We start from the raw sequence: 17,948 nt of genomic DNA, 5'->3' as shown, positions 1-17,948 counted from the left end.
TTTACGCCGCTTTTAGCAATATTCCAGCAATATCACGGCGGGGGACACCAGAAATGGGCTTAACACATTGTGCCCATGTGGGGAATCGAACCCGGATCCTCGGCGTGACGAGCCAACGTTTTTACCACTAGGCTACCCCACCGCCCCTGTATGACATACAGCATAAAAGCGACATGATTCAATTTCAGAAACGTGAACCGTGATTCGGTTTCTTTTGATTTTTAACAATCACAAATACTGCGAATATGTTATATTAAATTGACATCTGTGTTAGTCAGCTGGCGGTATTGATTTCAGCGTGCATGGCAAGGCTGACACAACTAAACTGTGTTTATAATGAACTCATTGTTGTCCCGATTCGTTAGACGGTCACACATATCAGGCTATTTACAATTGAATGTAATGAATGTATGTATTACTATTTACTCATACCAGTATCCAGGGGCGGTGTTGTAGCCTAGTGGTTAAAGCGTTCGCTCATCACACTGAAGACCCGGGTTCGATTCTCCACATGGGTACAATGTGTGAAGCCCATTTCTGGTGTCCTACGTCGTGATATTGCTGGAATATTGCTAAAAGTGGTGTAAAACTGAACATACTCACTCACTCACTCACTCACTCAATTGCGTATCCCAATTGCGTAGATCGATGCTCATGCTGCTGATCACTGGATTGTCTGGTCCAGACTCGATTATTTACAGACCGCCGCCATATAGCTGGAAGATTGCTGCGTGCGGTGTAAAACTAACCTCACGCACTCACTCACTCACTCACCAGTATCCTGATTCCACAGTTTAATCAACGTGTGTATTCAGGTGAATATTGACGGTTGTTGGTGAAAAAGAGTTTAAGGTTATATTTTACAGGCTAATAACCACTAATAACACAAGACACTGCCAATCAAAGTCAATTGAAAGTTTGTTATGTTTCACAATATCTGTATTGAGGGCATGCGCGGGGAGGGGGTCGGTTGGTTTGAGATGCTTTGTATTGCAAGCTAGAGGAATGCGTGGTAGTATGTTGCTCAGCCTTGGGTATTTGGATTGAGAAAAAATATGCACATTATTTTTTTATAAATTTTAATGTAAACTTCAGCCTTATTGGTATTCACATACCAACTAACGTCTCATTCAAGATAGTAATGACACCGGGTGTTCCCAACAATGGCATCTCCTACGCTACCGGTAGTGGGCGTTGTAATTCAATTTAACAGGATTGTGAATTATTATGCTTGTCAATTCACCTGATGGAGGGGAATGAAGCATGTAGTGGTTTCCGTATTGTCAAGAAGTTGTTCTATGTACTGCAAAGACGTTATTTGATAGTGTTGTGAATGGCTTTATTTACCTGATGAAGAAGAAAAAGATAACCCTGAAACTTTGAGCATGTACAATGAAGTCGTTTTCAACAACGTTCCTTGTGATCTAGCTTTCAAATGCCCATTTAAAGATTCTGTCTATATGATGGTATTTGTTTTGTCTTGCATTTTGTTTGGGTTTTAGTTTTTGCTGGTTTTGTATTTGTTTTGTTTTTTTGGGGGGTTTTTTTTTTGTCTTTTTGTTGTTGTTTTGTTTTGTTTTGTTTTTGTTTGTGTGTGTGTGTGTTGTTGTTGTTGGGGTGTCAATGTCAGCTTTGCTTAGGCAACGACGTTATAACTGTAAAATAGTCCTGAAAGCTAAATATTCATGCTCCCAGAATATATTTGGGTTATTCTGTAGGTAACCAATATTTATTAGTTTGTCGGATGTTCGGGTTTAATGTTCGGTACATGTGCCACTCTGTCACTTTCAATCCAGCTGTTATTTGATTTAGTTTTTTTCTATTCTAACACAAAGGCTTCGCAAACACGTGTGTCCTCACGATCTGTACTTCACGTGATTTATTGAATTCAGCGATGATCAAATAACAATTGGGGGATTTTCTCTAAAAATTGGGAATCAACAAAGGCTTGTTTCACACAGATTGTAGGGTGTTTGTATTTTCTTTATTTCATAATCAATACTGAAAATCAATTGGTCGACACAACTATGACTGTTCTTGGATAAATTTGCATAATGTTAGTAAAACATAACACGTGTAAACATCTAGCTTTATTCACTGTTATTCGGTTTAGGTTTCGTTAAGGATTAAAAACAACATGTCGGTGTAATTTAGAATGAAGTATTAAACAATATAGTTCTATCATTTCACAAATATTTCATTTACAACATGGAATAGATGATATAGTTTCAGATCTAGTGTGGGTGATCGTCGTCGTTGATATTCACGTTAACGTACCCTTCACTCATGGAAAACGTCATGTTCTTATATAGCGGATTATGATCACGAAACTGGTGGAACCAGAGCTTTATGTATGTATATAAATCTTCATTCGTTATGCAAAACATCACAAATTTCTGATGTTTATCTGAGATGAGAAGTATTCTACTATAAGTTGGAGAAACAAACTGGCGCAGCACGTGAGTCTAAATATAGACTATTCAGCTGTCGCGCATGCAGAGGATGTGGACGGCTTGCTAGTAGTGAGTATCAGCGCTACCTCCCTCTGCATTCTAGTCGTCTCCAAAAGCTCCACTTTCTCGCAAATCGATCGCGCGGAGGCCGAAACGTGAAGTATTATTTCGGCTCTTCTTGAATCTAATCTGTGTTGTGTGTAAGAGGAAACGGCGATGTCAGTCACAACGCTGGTAGCTCAAGTGTGACGCCCTCCTCCTCCTTCCCTCCTTCTTCTCTCACACCTACCTAACGCGCACTTATTATCCACAAGGGGAACCATATTTCTCGAGGAGAGCAATTTTCTCTACCTGTGTAGAAATACCTACAACTCATTCATCAACTTTTTGTGTGTGCCGAGACCTGCATTCTGACGCTGTGGCGGGTTGTGAAGGGAGCTTGGTCTATATCCGTGCTAATCCTCAAGCCTCGAAATAATCTGCCGTGACAAGACGCGTGTCGATCTGTTGCTAGAGAAACAGCGGTGCTTGGACCAAGCTGTGCGCCCTCAGATAATTGGAGTATTAAGTTTGTTTGTGTGATAACCTCTTTCTGCAGCTCAGAGCTGATACCACGCTTCAATTCGACAAAGTGCCCCCACCCCTGTATGCATTCCTATTGGAGAAAACCCATTTCGTTAATTCGACCAGGAGGTGCTTTCCGGAAAAATCGAAATTATACTTTTGGATACTGCCTGTTCCCGGCTTGTAATTGTGGCTTTGCAAACTCAGTCAGAAGTGATTAAAATGCGTTTAGCTTATTGTTATTTTCACCAAACAGGATTGTTGTGATCAGCAAGTGTCGGTCGTGCTCTATCGGCAGTGGTAGCATCTGGGGCGAGCACAATACTTCCGCTTGCCTGACTCGCGTCTGATCAGGAATCGAATGTTGTTGAGAAGTGGACACCTTCACCATGAAACTACAGAATATAGCGCTGTTGGCGCTGTCCACGGTGGCGTGTGTCGTTTGCGAGCCGCGAATAGAACCACAAGCCAAAAAATTATATTTTGATTTGATGACATACAAAAATTACAACCCGCTCATCAAACCTTCTGGCGATGCAGATGGAAAGCTGACTGTGAAGTTAGGAATGCGGCTGTCCCAGTTACTGGACGTGGTGAGTGAATTTTGATCATTAGATATATGTGTAGTTTGTCTAATTATGCAACTGCTTGATAATTTCATGCATTTATATACCATACAAGAATGTGATAACAATAATAACAATGGTATATAGACACATGTTATTGTTTATAACTGCCATGTATCAATTTTTCACTACGGAGTGTGCTAGTGGGAAGCCATGTGGTGCATTTGGTGATATCATTATTGCTTTTATTCGAGTTGAATATTACTTAAAGGGCACAATATTTTCAGAAGCTTTAATTATGTATCAGATGGTGTAAACAGCATATATCTATCTCAAGCGCCACCTGGAAGATGTATCAAAGTAAATTGATATTGAAAATGTCTTGAGACATAACTTTTCGTTATGAATGAAACGCCTGCAAAGGTTGAAGACCTGTGAGATCTATGTAGCTGTGATTGACGCTTACTTCCTTTTGTACTTAACATCGGTGATCTCTCATCCCTGTTATCCGTCATCCAAATGTCATCAGACCTTACCTACAGCTGCAGTCACGTGCCAGTTAAAGAAATACCAATTATTGACCTCTTTAATATTCTGAAATACTTATGCATATGAATATTAATATTATTCATGTGATTTAATGCGTTTGAGAATTGTGCAATGATTTTTGTAATAGCAAGGGTAGTGTTTGTCAAATCACAGTTTGAAGATATATTTTTCTGATCCAATCGTCGTATTTAATGATGTTACAGATAATTTTAGCAGACCTAATGAAAACGTTATGATATGAAGTTACCAATGTTACCAATAATTACCCTGGCACTGTTACTTCCTAATTTAATTAGAAATATCAGTGCAATCCCTGATGAGGCTAATGTTGTTAGGTGGGTTTACACTGCTTCCGCAACACATCAATACTGTCATAAAAATAAATGGTTACAGAAAGCACCGAACACATTTGAAGTGAATGATACTGAAATTGTTTCAAATCTTAGCCAGAATCGTGCATCCATAATTCTTGCACCCTTGGAGCTTTTATTTGTATTTTAAACTCTTCACTTGACGAGGTTTAAAGGGAGACCAGTTATAAACAATGAACGATCTCCCCTGAACAAATAAACTTGAGGTTTATGGAACCAGGTGCGCATGCGTTTGAGGGTATTTTGAAAACACGCTGGAGATAACTCTCAACCTTGCTATTAACCTCCCAACGTTTATTGAGTTTAACAGGGAATTGAAACGAGATTGTACGAGACTTTTACAAGAAGAAGAGAGATTGCATGTTCCATGCTGACGTGCATGGTAATTCACGTTAATGAGCACCAGGAGATGTATTTGCAATTGGAAACTTTGGAACACAAATTATCAAATAACAGGAATGATGATTAACAAGATGCAGGATGCACCAGGATGCACATGCACCATCGTGTCCCAGAAACAACTTAATAGATGTGAAACTGATTACATTAAAATTTCAGCTGATGGTGTTACCGTTATGGCATTATCTGATATATATACAAGGGTACCATAATTATGTTACGTAAAGTAGATAAGTGATAACAGGAATCTCTCTCTCTCTCTCTCTCTCTCTCTCTCTCTCTCTCTCTCTCTCTCTCTCTCTCTCTCTCTCTCTCTCTCTCTCTCTCTCTCTCTCTCTCTCTCTCTCTCTCTCTCTCTCATAACTTAATAAGCTATAGCTAAGTTTAAAAGTAATCTTGTGTCCCCAGTAGATAGATCACCGGATAGATAGATAGACAGATCACCAGATAGATAGATAGATCACCAGAGAGATAGTATGTTTCTTAAGCGTCAGTGTGTGTATGTCAGTGTAATAATTTCAACATTTATATGAAGGGTTTTGCTTCCCACACATGTTATCCTTCTGCAAAAAGCCTCCTCTGCTGGTGGGGAGGCTGTTACTCCATCCATTAGTACAAACCCGCACATCACATTCCAGGGTAATATCCCCTCATGGTGCCTGTTCCCTATTGTTCCTCAATAAATACCGTTAACCCCATAACACAAGGTACACATTCGAAAGCAATTGTCAATACAAGACCATTTCTGAGCCATAAGAGTGATATTTGTATTTGTTTTGGCCATCTTGGGTATACAACAAGAGCTGTGACAGCTGTTTTAAACACATGCACTGTTGCAGCATATTAAACAGCACAGGTAGAGCTGTTGACTGTTGCCCGTCCATTTCTCTTTCTTCTTGCTCTCCGAAGGCCCGCTGCCACAGATGGTGTTTTTCTTGAACTGTAGCTATAAATAGTTCAACCGGGCGCGTTATGTAGGCAACACACTGTCTGCTCTTTAATTACTCATCACATAAAATACATCATGTGTAATATAACGTCACTGACAGAAGCCGTGACATTTAACGTAATTGCCAATGTTCAAGGATAAAACAACATATCCCACTCGGTTTTAATAATTACGTTCCTTTAACCTTATACTTTGATTGCATAAGTCAAGACGTAGAAACATCATGCAGAAAAAGGTTTGAGATGCTGACTGTAGTGCATGCAGAGGGAACTTGAACCGCTGTAATTCCATGCAATTATTACGCTTTATTGAGACGTCTCTGCTTGATTACCTGTGCCGGTCTTTTCTTTGTCGTGGGATATGTTCTGTGATAATATTGATTACAAGGAAGTGGCATATGTCTTATCTTGTTTTCTGTATCACGCCGTACATTTGTGAAGAGTTGCCTCCCTTAGGCGTAACCGAATCCTACAGTGGGTTCGAATCTATTGTAATCATAAGGGACTTCCAGGTTTCTCATCACCAGACCTGTGGGCGTGTTTTTAAATGCATCATTTCCAGTTTTACACGTACATGACATGTAAGATTAAAATGAAAATGAAATAAAATATGTTTAACTGTATCAGTGTTTTTCCTGTAACACAGGACCTACTTGTCTACGTGATATTAAATCCACCAGTGAGATATTTCAACTTGATGAATAGGTTAAACATATTGATTTACCCCACTGGTATCACCACAATATCTCATAGGAGGACATCGACCGTAGCCACACCATGGATTCGAACCCCCGTCTTCAACGTGAAGGCTTCAACCACAAGGCTATCCAGTTCCAAACTTATGTTAGTGCTTATTTACATGTTTCATTGAAAATCTTTATCGGAAGCCATGTTCAACGGAGGGATTCCTGAGCCATCTGTGCATACGCATCTGTGCATACTAGTACATGTTGGCACCGAGATATGGGACACTTGTACACGTGGCATGACATCGGATCCCTTGTCATTACAGTGACTCAATCTGACTTAAATAATCTACCGGTACCTTTAATCAATAGTGTATGTACTAAAGAAGGTATCGGCTTAAAAATTCACTATACACTGTATACATAGTGATTGTTACACGAGCAGGTGTGTCATACGACTTATACGAAACGAATGTGAAATTTTGTATTGCCCGAGCGAGGGCGAGGGCAATACACAATTTTGCACGAGTTTCGTATAAGTCGTGTGGCACACTTGCGGGTGTAATAATTTCTTTATTATCCATTTTATTCATGAACATTTGTGCAGTAAAATACGGTAAGCAAGTGTGACCGCCCTGTTCATTGACGTCACGTTCAATTGTTTAAGTGACGTCACAGACAACGAAATAGAGAAACAATGGTTGCTAGGCAAAAGTGATATGTGCACATGTGCACATATGATATATATGACACTGATTATGTTTCACCATATGGATAATAATAATAGCAAATACCGACCTCAGCATCCGTTTGTTGAGACGTAATGTTTACGACGGTTGTTGTGATATCCTTGTAATATCGCAATATCAAATCAAACAGATCATCAATGATGAGTTCTTGTCGCTTTATATTTGTCCACCATTAGACATGGGTACACTCATTCCTTTACCACCCGTGAAGGTCCGGGTTAGAATGAACCTTCAGTAACCCATGCTTGTCGTAAGAGGCGACTAACGGGATCGGGTGGTCAGGCTCGCTGACTTGGTTGACACATGTCATCGGTTCCCAATTGCGCAGGTCGATGCTCATGTTGTTGATCACTGGATTGTCTGGTCCAGACTCGATTATTTACAGACCGCCGCCATATAGCTGGAATATTGCTGAGTGCGGCGTAAAACTAAACTCACTCACTCACTCACTCATTCCTTTACCCAAGGACAATGTCAATATTTCTTCTGTAAAGTTGCACACATATTTACTTTTCGGGGTCACATATTTCTCTTATAACAATTATAAATAATGTTCACCTTATAAAACATGTCAATTCAATATATGTCGACCTGACTGTAGATTCAATTAACGGGTAGAGCGTGTCCAACAACAAGCAGCTGTTACCGTGGCGGATATCACAGCCTGAACACATATCTGTTAGGTGGTGACACAATGGAAAATATTGACTTGGTATTAAAATATATGTCCACACAAATAAAGTGTTGATAGAGTATTATTAACGTGTGCGTTAGTTGGATCCTATTTTACCTTAACATATTTGGATTGCATGCACAATGGGATAAGCATCATAACAATTAAGGGATGTTTTGTATTTTTTTTTACCCGATATTCAACGGATGTGTTGTTTTATTTACTTAGTAACAGCTGTTAGCAATGTACATACACTCCCGGACAAAAGAAAGTACACGATGAAACCAAAATTTGACCAAAACATAAAATGTTATCCAAACGTTACCAGGCTCAGTACAAACCTTGGTCTCAAACACAAGTCTAATGTAATACCCGCATCAGATACAACATTGATAAATTACCTGTATCCTTTTTCAGACACCATCAAACAAGATGGTAGACTTTTGTTCGTTCGTAAGTTTTCTAAAAGAAATTTATTCTGCTGATAAGCATCTGACTTATTTTGTTAAATTGATGAGTTTCAATAAATACCTGAAATATTATGTTTCATTAACTGAATATATATTGTCTATATAAAATAATAACCAGTCTTTATTATCTTCAGAAACAGATTTTTTACTGTAAAAATCTAACAATTATATGAATTGATCACTGAAAATCGGTAAAGAAGTTAAATACATTTTACAAACTTTACATACATTATACAGTTACATTATTTTAGAATCATGAATGCAGCGATTTGGAGTTGTCATACAGAAAAGTGTGTTCCCACACATGGGAATAATACCAGTCGTTATGTATTGTAATACAGAAAAGTGTGTTCCCAGACATGGGAACAATAGCAGTCGTTACAAGTATATACCTTGACTATTGTTCTGTCAGGAGAATATTAAGTTTTGAACCTGCTTTGGCCTCTGGTTATGTGTAATCCCTCAATAGCCTACTGTGTCACCACCAGGGGATTAGGGCTTACAAACTCGCCCTTTACTGACAGCATTGACCTGGGTACAATAATGCGTCTGTTCTAAAAGGCCAGCACCAGTGTACGATTTCTGTTCACATTGATGGGACAAGGGGGCTTTCTCAGATGTTGTGGCCTATATAGTCGCCCAAGTCTGTTCATCTTTTGCCATACATATATACAACAATGTCTCTGTTTGTGTGTGTGTGTCTTCAATGTGCCGAATTTGGTGTTGACCAGCGCTGTCACCATGGTAACTGTGATTGCAGGAGACTTACCAAACATCGACGTTACCCGTTACAGCCGTTTGTATTCTGCTGCCATCTTAATTCGTTTCTATAGACGTCATAATTAATGCTTTTGGAAAAATGGAAGAATACATTACATGAATTAACGTCAGATTGACTGGAACCATCTCTTCATTTGTTGCACTATCACTGTGTCTCCGATAACCTGTAGATCGGAGGAGGCATCGTCTTGTATCTCAGGAGGACAAAATAAAAATACGTATGTAAATAATGTTGCATATAAAGGCTAGTATTCAGTGGTATCCAAGCTGCACGGCAAACTTACATATGCGGTCACAAGAAGAAATTTCATTTCACAATGAGTGTAGCGAAGACATCTTTGAATATTCCCTTTGTCTGGTCCCGTTTTTGTTGTTTTGATGTGTTGGGATAAAAACTGTGAATATTTTCCTTTTGCATTTCTATTTACTTCGCTCAGACTTAACAGGTATCGGAAATTCCGTTTTTCAATCTGAAGTTATAGATGAAAAATATTCATTAACGTTTTGTTGACGTCCTGTTGACTTACACAAGGCATATACATAGTGACTGTATCACTGATTCTAACACATGGAAGCAGGAGTAGGCGTCCTGTTGAATAGTGTCTTTATGTTATATTTATCAGATTCTATATGCATATCTACATGGCCAGCTAGAAGTTACTTGTATTTCCCGAATGAAAGTCAATACCTCTGAGCCAGTAACGCTATGCGACCTGTTGAATCCACAGCTATCAATATGTGCTCCTCACTCGCTTCAACTGCTTAATTCTATCGATCGCCGGTCTACCAACAAAAGGACCGCCCAGTAGATTGGAGTCCTGTCTTGTCATAGAGCATGTTCCTTCAGGAAACTGTATATTGAATTAATAAGTTCGTAAGCCCATTTGTCCATGTGTTATATTTTAATTCAGATCATCCTTAAGCCTGTGGAAATTCTACGGGTGTCGCACACAGGCGCTCAAGTCACTCATGTGTCGTACGGTTTGTTTGATAAACCGGTTATTGCTGTTTAATCAGCTTACGTTATTATATTTGGAGCGTATGAAGACATGTTTCCACTTTAAGTGTCAGTTTGGAATGTTTTTAGTCTGTTACCAGATGACTAAGAGGGATAATGTGTAACAAAAACGTGCATGTTCCTCTTTATTGATTCAGCTTTGGGCTCCAGATTGACAGATGGAGAAGTATTGCAACACCTATGGCCTTACCTCGACTGGGAAGTCTGCTAGCAATATAAACACAGATCCCGACTTAATTTATCAGATAACATGTTGCTGTGTAACATGGGTCCCAGTTTATTATACTGACCCATAGACAACCATGGTTTATACCGTTAATGCCACGTGGCTGGCCGGATCATAACTTTGGGTATAATTAAGACTCCCAGGGTGATCTTACAATTTACCTACCACTCTCCGGACAGATTCTGTGGCCACTCGACCACAGTAACAGTATATAGGATAAAATAAGACTGTATTATCCCCAAGGAAATTCATATTGCCCAGTTAATTAGCACTAAAATAGGAAAAAGGAAAAGTTGTTACTTTAAAATATTAACATGACGAAATAAGATAATAATATAACCACAGTTAAAAACATGACGACAGTTGAACATTATCACAGTGGCAACAACGAATGGTATGTAAAAGTAATGATGTATAATGTACTTTAAGTCAGGTAAAAATACTTTCCACGACTCTAGTATCCAGACTTCTGTAAACTCCAGCAACTTCACTGACAATGCTAGCACTTTAACTCTATCAATAATATGAGATATGTAAGTAAATAAGATGTTTATCCATCATTGAGAAAATAGGACGTTTCAAGTGTATGTAACGGATTCCACCGGTAGGGCAGGATATGGATACTTTTCGCGAACACCTGGTACCACCACTAATTCATATGCTATTTACCGTAACAGCTCATATACTAATAGTTGTACAACGGACTCTAATTTCAGAAGAGAGTTTTCATGATAATGACAATGAATTTGTTACTTTCATTTACAATATTACATGCATTGCTCTATTCACAGAATGACAAAACAAATCAGGAGATCCTTAAATTAATTTCCATGACAAAGTGTTTAGCTCGAGGCGAAGCTATTACAGAGAGAGCATTCTATGACATGAAAGAGTTCATTTACGCAGTCTGCCATCTGCATAGTGTAACTAGCCCGGAACTTCAAAGTAGCAACATTGCTGCAGGAAAATGCCTAGTGTGCTCCTACAATGGTGTCGCATACCAATTTGGATATTCTCATTAAGGACGGTTAGGATGACACAAAACATGTATCAGCTTTTCATATCTTTAGGTACTTTTCATAAAGAGGATAAGTCTTAGTGAGTGAATTTGGCTCCAAAGTTGCTTTGAATTGAATTTCACTGATGTCCGATGTATCATCTTCATATAGAGGGCAAGCCCGAAATGATGCAGATCTAACAAACCTGGAAGCGTCACCAGGGCGAATCATGGATTAGAAGCCACATATATGATAGTTTGCTTTATATAAGTATTTTGTATATATAATATCTGTGCGTAGACACATAAAATCTGCATTGCACTCTTGTCTATATTATGCTGTTGCCGTGAATATGACCCACTTGTTTGTAATTATTCAAAACACACCAATTTGAACTTGTTTTTCAACTGACACGAATACATGTACCGTCATTGTACAACGCATTTACATTTATGTAAATGTTTTCACTTCTTATGAATCCATAGGAAAAGAAACCCAGACATACGCAGCTATTATGTTTGTAACTTTGGCCTACTTGTTGGTCGGCAGCCATCTTGAATAGAGCGTTTGTAGGTCGGTGGTTTGAATCCCTGACCCATATCAAAAGACGTTAAACGAGTACACTTGTTGTTACCTTGCCTGGTTTTGGGATGCTGTCTTTTAACACAAGGAATGATGGGTCGGTGTCTGGGTATATCTGTGAAACTGTCGAAGGTATGTCAGTGGGCCGCCGCTTTTAGCCCTCGTAATTTCGTGCCAGAACAAGCACCTATACATACATTCACATCAAAATATAACTCCACTCATTTTAAAACGCTTTTATCTCATATCACCATATATATTTAAAATCCTACAGCAAGTTGTGGTACCCTTCCTGCAGAATCAACCCGGGGTGTACTCTACAACATGACAACGCGAGACCTCACACTGCCAGAGAGACTCGCTACTTTCTGCAACAGAACAATGTTGAAGTCCTGCCCTGGCCAGCGTGCTCACCGGATATGAACCCGATCGAGCACCTCTGGGATCATCTGGACAAGAAGATCAGAGGTCGGCAACAAGTTCCACAGAACAGGCAACAGCTAGAGCAAGCACTCAGAGAGGAATGGAACCGCATTCCCAATGACGTCATTCGACGTTTGACGACGTCAATGAGGAGACGTGTGAGGGCATGCATTGACGCAGCAGGGGGTCACACACGATACTGATGTGCACAAGATCCTGTATTCAAGGAATGCCCCTGCTACTGACTCATAAACTCAGATTGTGATAATCGATTTATGCAAAATTCCACCCCTTGCGTGTTTACTTGACAGCGGCTCACAAACTCCTTTGAATGAAATTGTTGTATATATTTAAAACATCAACAACAGAGACCAGTTTGTTTCCAATATCGCCCAAACGATATTCAAGTGAGCGGTAATAACAAAATGGTGATGAAAATTATTGTATTACACAGTTTTTTCCTGGAAGTTCCGGAGCAAATGTAAAGTAAAACGTGTCAGTGTTATTAATAAAGTCATATATTTATATCCATGTTATCTCTTTGTTTACAAGATCGAAAACCTGAATTAGGTTTTTGTACAAATATTCACGTAAATAAATTTGTGAAAGATACGGTTTGTACCAATATTCACGTAAATAGTTTTGTTAAAGATACGCATACAACTGTAGTCTACCCATCAACACAGATGAACACTGTAATCTACTTGTGAATACGTCTTTGCGTGACTACACGCGTATCTACCCTGGTGTGAAATGCAATCATTGCTTCATTTAATAAACAAGGCTCTCCTTACAAAAACGCACAGGAATATTCCTCATATTAATAACGCTATCAAATTATGTATTTATAAAATATCCAAGCAGAGCGGCCCTTGCTAATAGTCCATCCTTTCACTGATGTAGAACTTCCGATCTTACCGGAACGCTATGTGTTTCCTTTCTGTTTTGATCGACTTTTATGAGGGCAACATCTGCATCAGAATTGATTTCGACGAGTTAATATGAAATTGATCCATGTATTTATGCACGACTTCACTGCTGTTGTCAATTATGTCGTATGACTTGTTGCACAGCCATACGTACCTCGTTATAAGGATGTTTTTCTCAAAGTGAGATTGTGTTTTAAAGATGCTGTCCACATCGTATGTATTTCTTCATAATGAATTGTGTTTTGTAGATCGCTGTTATAGCTGTGATCGTATCGAAATATATAATAATTATGTCTCAGAAGGTACAAATTTCTATATTTGTGATCAAGGTGTGATTAGTTAATTGTAACTATATAACGAAAGCATTCATCCTTGTTTGAAAATGAACAAACAAGAATTTATTCAGTGGTGATGCATTTCATAGTTGTCACAGTTGTGTTATTTTGGGGCATTAAGTTTACCGTGTTTCGGCGAATGTTTTAGCCAAATACGGTTTTCATAACGTTTGTAATTTTCAATAAGATCCTATTTCCAATGTCTATATTTGCCCGTCAGTGTATAAGCCCGTTTGTTTCAAAAACTACCACCAGTGGGCGACTAATTTGGATCACTTGGACAGGGTCGGTGACGTAGATCGTCGTACCCGATGTCGTATGACGCGTTGTTTATGTTTTCAGTCACATGTTTGCATTTTCCAGACTCGATTATTTACAGGCTGATGTTATACAGCAGGAATATTGCTGGAGGCGTCTTTAAACACTCGTACTTCACTGACTCGCAGCACTTGTTAAACCTTCTCAAGGTCAAGAACAAAGTTTCAGATTCACATTGCTGACATAGAACGCTTATTCGCTTTTTACACATAAGAACATTATACTGCACAGGAATGGATGACGCTCTTTGTATCAAAACAAATTTTACCTTGAACTTTACCATATAAGAGCTTCAATGCTATCAGCTTCTGAGTCCAGACACAGTGGTTTGGATGTAATGACAGCAACGATATGCGATGCAAATAGGTCGATAAAATCTGACTTATTGTGAGCTCTCACGGGATGAAACCATTTCCTTCACTTCTACCTGATCAGGTTTCGCCCGTTTCGATACCCAAAGCTCATAGTTCACTTCATGGTTGTCGTCCAAGCATTAAACGTCCGCAAATCAGAATTGAAATGACAAAAGTTTAGGTTTAATAAAAGTAATTGTTCATTCCTCTATGTTGATTTGAAGTGATTATGTCCATATCTCTGTGGATGAAGGTCGTCCTTGGATTGAGACAGAACGTTATACATCAAACAGAGGTAACATGGCATTTTACAGGCATCGCGAATTCAGTTCTATTATACAACATGCCAAGGTCGATAATTTTAATTTCATCTGTTTCGTGAATACGTGGTTAGGTTATTGTCATTCTGTCACTTGGGTTGCAATGGCACAGTACGAATCCAGAGACGGTAGTATTAAATGCCGCATTTAATTAAATAATTTATCCACACATATGTGGCTCCCTTATATATACTGTAAATGTGAGGCACATTTGATGTATGTGAGTTAAGAAACACGTCGAACGCTATTTGCAGCTCAATTGTACGATCAATTCAGCTTCCCAAACATAGATAGGACAAACATTTTTCCAAGATCCATGACTTCGGAAGTCGACTGATGTTTGCCAACTGACGCCGCGCAAGTAGCTCAACATTTAAAGTCAAAACGAAGGAAATGTTCGATCGTGAAATAATCGTTCCCTTCTTACGCAAATGGCGCTGTTTTATTAGCACAACAGAGGGCAAAAGTAACGCTATCCCATTATGTTTGTGTAAACAAAGTGGAGCCTTTGTACTGGTCTCGTAACAAGTTGAGTCTTGGGTCTGGATGCTTGCTTTGATGGAAATGGATGAGGTGAAGAACATCTGAGGCTAGTCATTGTAAGGTCCGTGAGTTTTATTGATAGGAGATTGTGACACTGCATTTCACTTTTCGTTTCTCGATGAGCACAATTTAGCCGTGGACATTATGACCAGCCATATAACATTACATTCCGTTCTTTGCTGTCTGATCTCAAATGTTCTACCTTCCTATGGCCGCTGATTGTAATGGCCGGAAATGCTAATGTCAGTATCCCAGAACCGGAAGTTGAAATGTCACATGATGTCCTGTGTGACTTTCCCAGACAGAGTTGAAAGAACATAGATCTCCTACACCATTAACATGGTTCTGCTTTGACGTGGAATTCGTGCCAAGTTTTGACGACGTCGACTTAATCGGTTTCATTCGTAAGGTTAAGTCAAACGTGGCTCCATAGAATTGAGCCATCTGTTTCCTTTGTTGGCCGCCACACAAAGGATTGTATGTAGAATATTGATGTTCGAGGAATTATGATTATAGTACAAACATGTAGCAGAACCGGATTACTTTGATGAAAAACATTTGTGTTTGAAGTCACTATGTTGAAATAGTTAACAATGTATGTTTAATATATTCATATGAAAATTAGACACGAGTCGCATATGATGCAGATTACCTCAATGGATTAAGCATGAGCAATCACAATCCTTCTCTTGACACATATTCCACGCAAGAAACCGTGATGCTTATTTAAAGATTATTACTGTGAAAGTTGAGAGTTTTCTAAGACTCGTATCATATTTTTTTTAGGAATTCCAGACATGTAATATACCAGATGCATTTCGTCACACGATCTTTATCACAGCTAGACATTTTATGGTGCATTATAAGATAAAACGCAGCAAGATGTTCATACAGCTTTGAAACTCATTGTGTTTCTGAAATAGAATAAAACTCAACGTTTCATTACTGTTCCTCATACTATCGAGTATAACTGATGGTCAATGTAAAAGAAACTGAAGCATCAGTTTGTCCATGACGTTATTACTTAGCTATTAAGTCGTTTTCAAGGAAGAGTATCCGTAATCTGAGAGGGAGATGTGCGTGATTTCTCTTCCCTATGAACATCACACTGATGCGTTTGAGTATTAGCTCGAACTACCTGCATGTACACGAATTCCAAGCCCAGATGTTTGTTCACTTGCTCTAAAAACGCAAATATCTATCTGCTCCTCTTGCCAGTCTGGAATGCCCATTATCGGTTATTTGGGGGGCGGGTGTCATACCATCGTCTCGAGCGGAAGTTCACTTCATTTCGTCTTAATGTCTTCAGAGGGCAAGAAGGGGTAGCTTACTAATTGCACTCGTTGTACTATGTGGAATGCAAAGCCCTTTATCAGTAATCGTATAATCACAAAACAGTAGCATGACTCCTCGGTACATTATGCAAGTTATGAGACCTCTTAGGCTGGCTTCCACCTATTGTCCTTGGCAGGACACAACAACATCATTCAGGTAACATGTTGGAATTAACAGAGCCTAAGAGTAATAGTGAACAGAATGGGAATACTTTGGCTGAACCGTGCCAAATCAGTGTTTTTATAATCAGTTAGCATGCAATCACCCTGATCTGAATGATGAAGGGCATAAAAGCAATGGTTTAAATTACCAATTCCAATTTGAACAGACAGATAATCAGAACCAATTATATGTCAAAGGGTTTACTTTCAGCTGGCGTCGCTTGGACGCCATTGTAATGTTTTCGAACAGGATTATTGAGGCTGTATTGACTGAGGCTTGGTATGTACAGTGCATGATGATGTCGTTGTTTCCTCACTGGTGTCATCACTCAGTATCAGGGATTCACTTTCATTCACTGACATTTGCCTTTTACAGCCTATTGAATCCGTTTTATCATATGTTCAAAACGTGTTATTTCTTTCTAAACGTTATATACCTCATTCATTGAACACGAAGTATAAATATACACTGGTAACGAATTGAATAGAAACTTGATTTCTTTTTAAATCGCATCTTTTTTTAGAGTCAATTTACTCTTTCTTAAACTTGGTACGAAAAAGAATGCATTATTTCATTTGACAACGTTTAATTGTTCTCTAGTTTACTGAATGGTTTAGATCATGGCGTACTTGAATTTAGTGTAGCATAATTCTTGAGTGTGCGTCTTGTGAAAAGTCAAAGATGAATATTATCAGTAGTTTCTGTCACTGTTTGCTTTTTGAGAATCTTTGACCAAGATATGAATGTCACCTCGTACCATGACGTTATCACTGTGACAAGATCAGGTATAAAAAATAATATGCGATCAATACATTCTAAAATGACATAAACAGTTTCGTATGAATTTGTAAAATTTCTTCTGACGCGAACACTTTTGTACGCAATACTATTTAATAAGAGCCGTCTCATCTAAAAAGGATGCTGCATTTCGACAAGTGGTTTGTACATGTCCAACAAAATTTGGACCTTGTCTTGCACTGCCTCAACCTAATTGTAGTCGTGATTCTTCAGATAAAACACAAAATGTCTCTGTTCGGTATGGCAGTTGCCTCTACAAGAAATGTGTTTGAATTAACCGATAGCGTTTGTACATTAACCACTGAAATCGTTATCCATCTTCAGCAGGAACGGTAAAATCGCAGCATTCCATTCCCAACTGAAACTGAGGTACAAAGGCTAGATTTTCATCAATACCTAG

General features: G+C 38.8%; 1 protein-coding gene across 1 annotated transcript in view; it reads left to right on the top strand.

Moving 5' to 3' along the window:
* The first annotated feature begins 2,496 nt into the window (after positions 1 to 2,496).
* LOC124289704 (acetylcholine receptor subunit alpha-L1-like) overlaps positions 2,497 to 17,948 on the top strand; it is a 66,213-nt gene continuing 50,761 nt past the window's right edge. Inside the window, exon 1 of the mRNA XM_046726336.1 lies at positions 2,497 to 3,610. Coding sequence (XP_046582292.1) covers positions 3,407 to 3,610 — 204 coding nt within the window. The 5' untranslated portion in view covers positions 2,497 to 3,406. The remainder of the gene's footprint in view (positions 3,611 to 17,948) is intronic.

This window comes from Haliotis rubra, unplaced genomic scaffold (assembly GCF_003918875.1).
Source record: "Haliotis rubra isolate DU_JTF1 unplaced genomic scaffold, ASM391887v1 Scf112, whole genome shotgun sequence".
NCBI classification, from domain to species: Eukaryota; Metazoa; Mollusca; class Gastropoda; order Lepetellida; family Haliotidae; genus Haliotis; species Haliotis rubra.
This window is presented reverse-complemented; position numbering and strand designations above follow the sequence as displayed.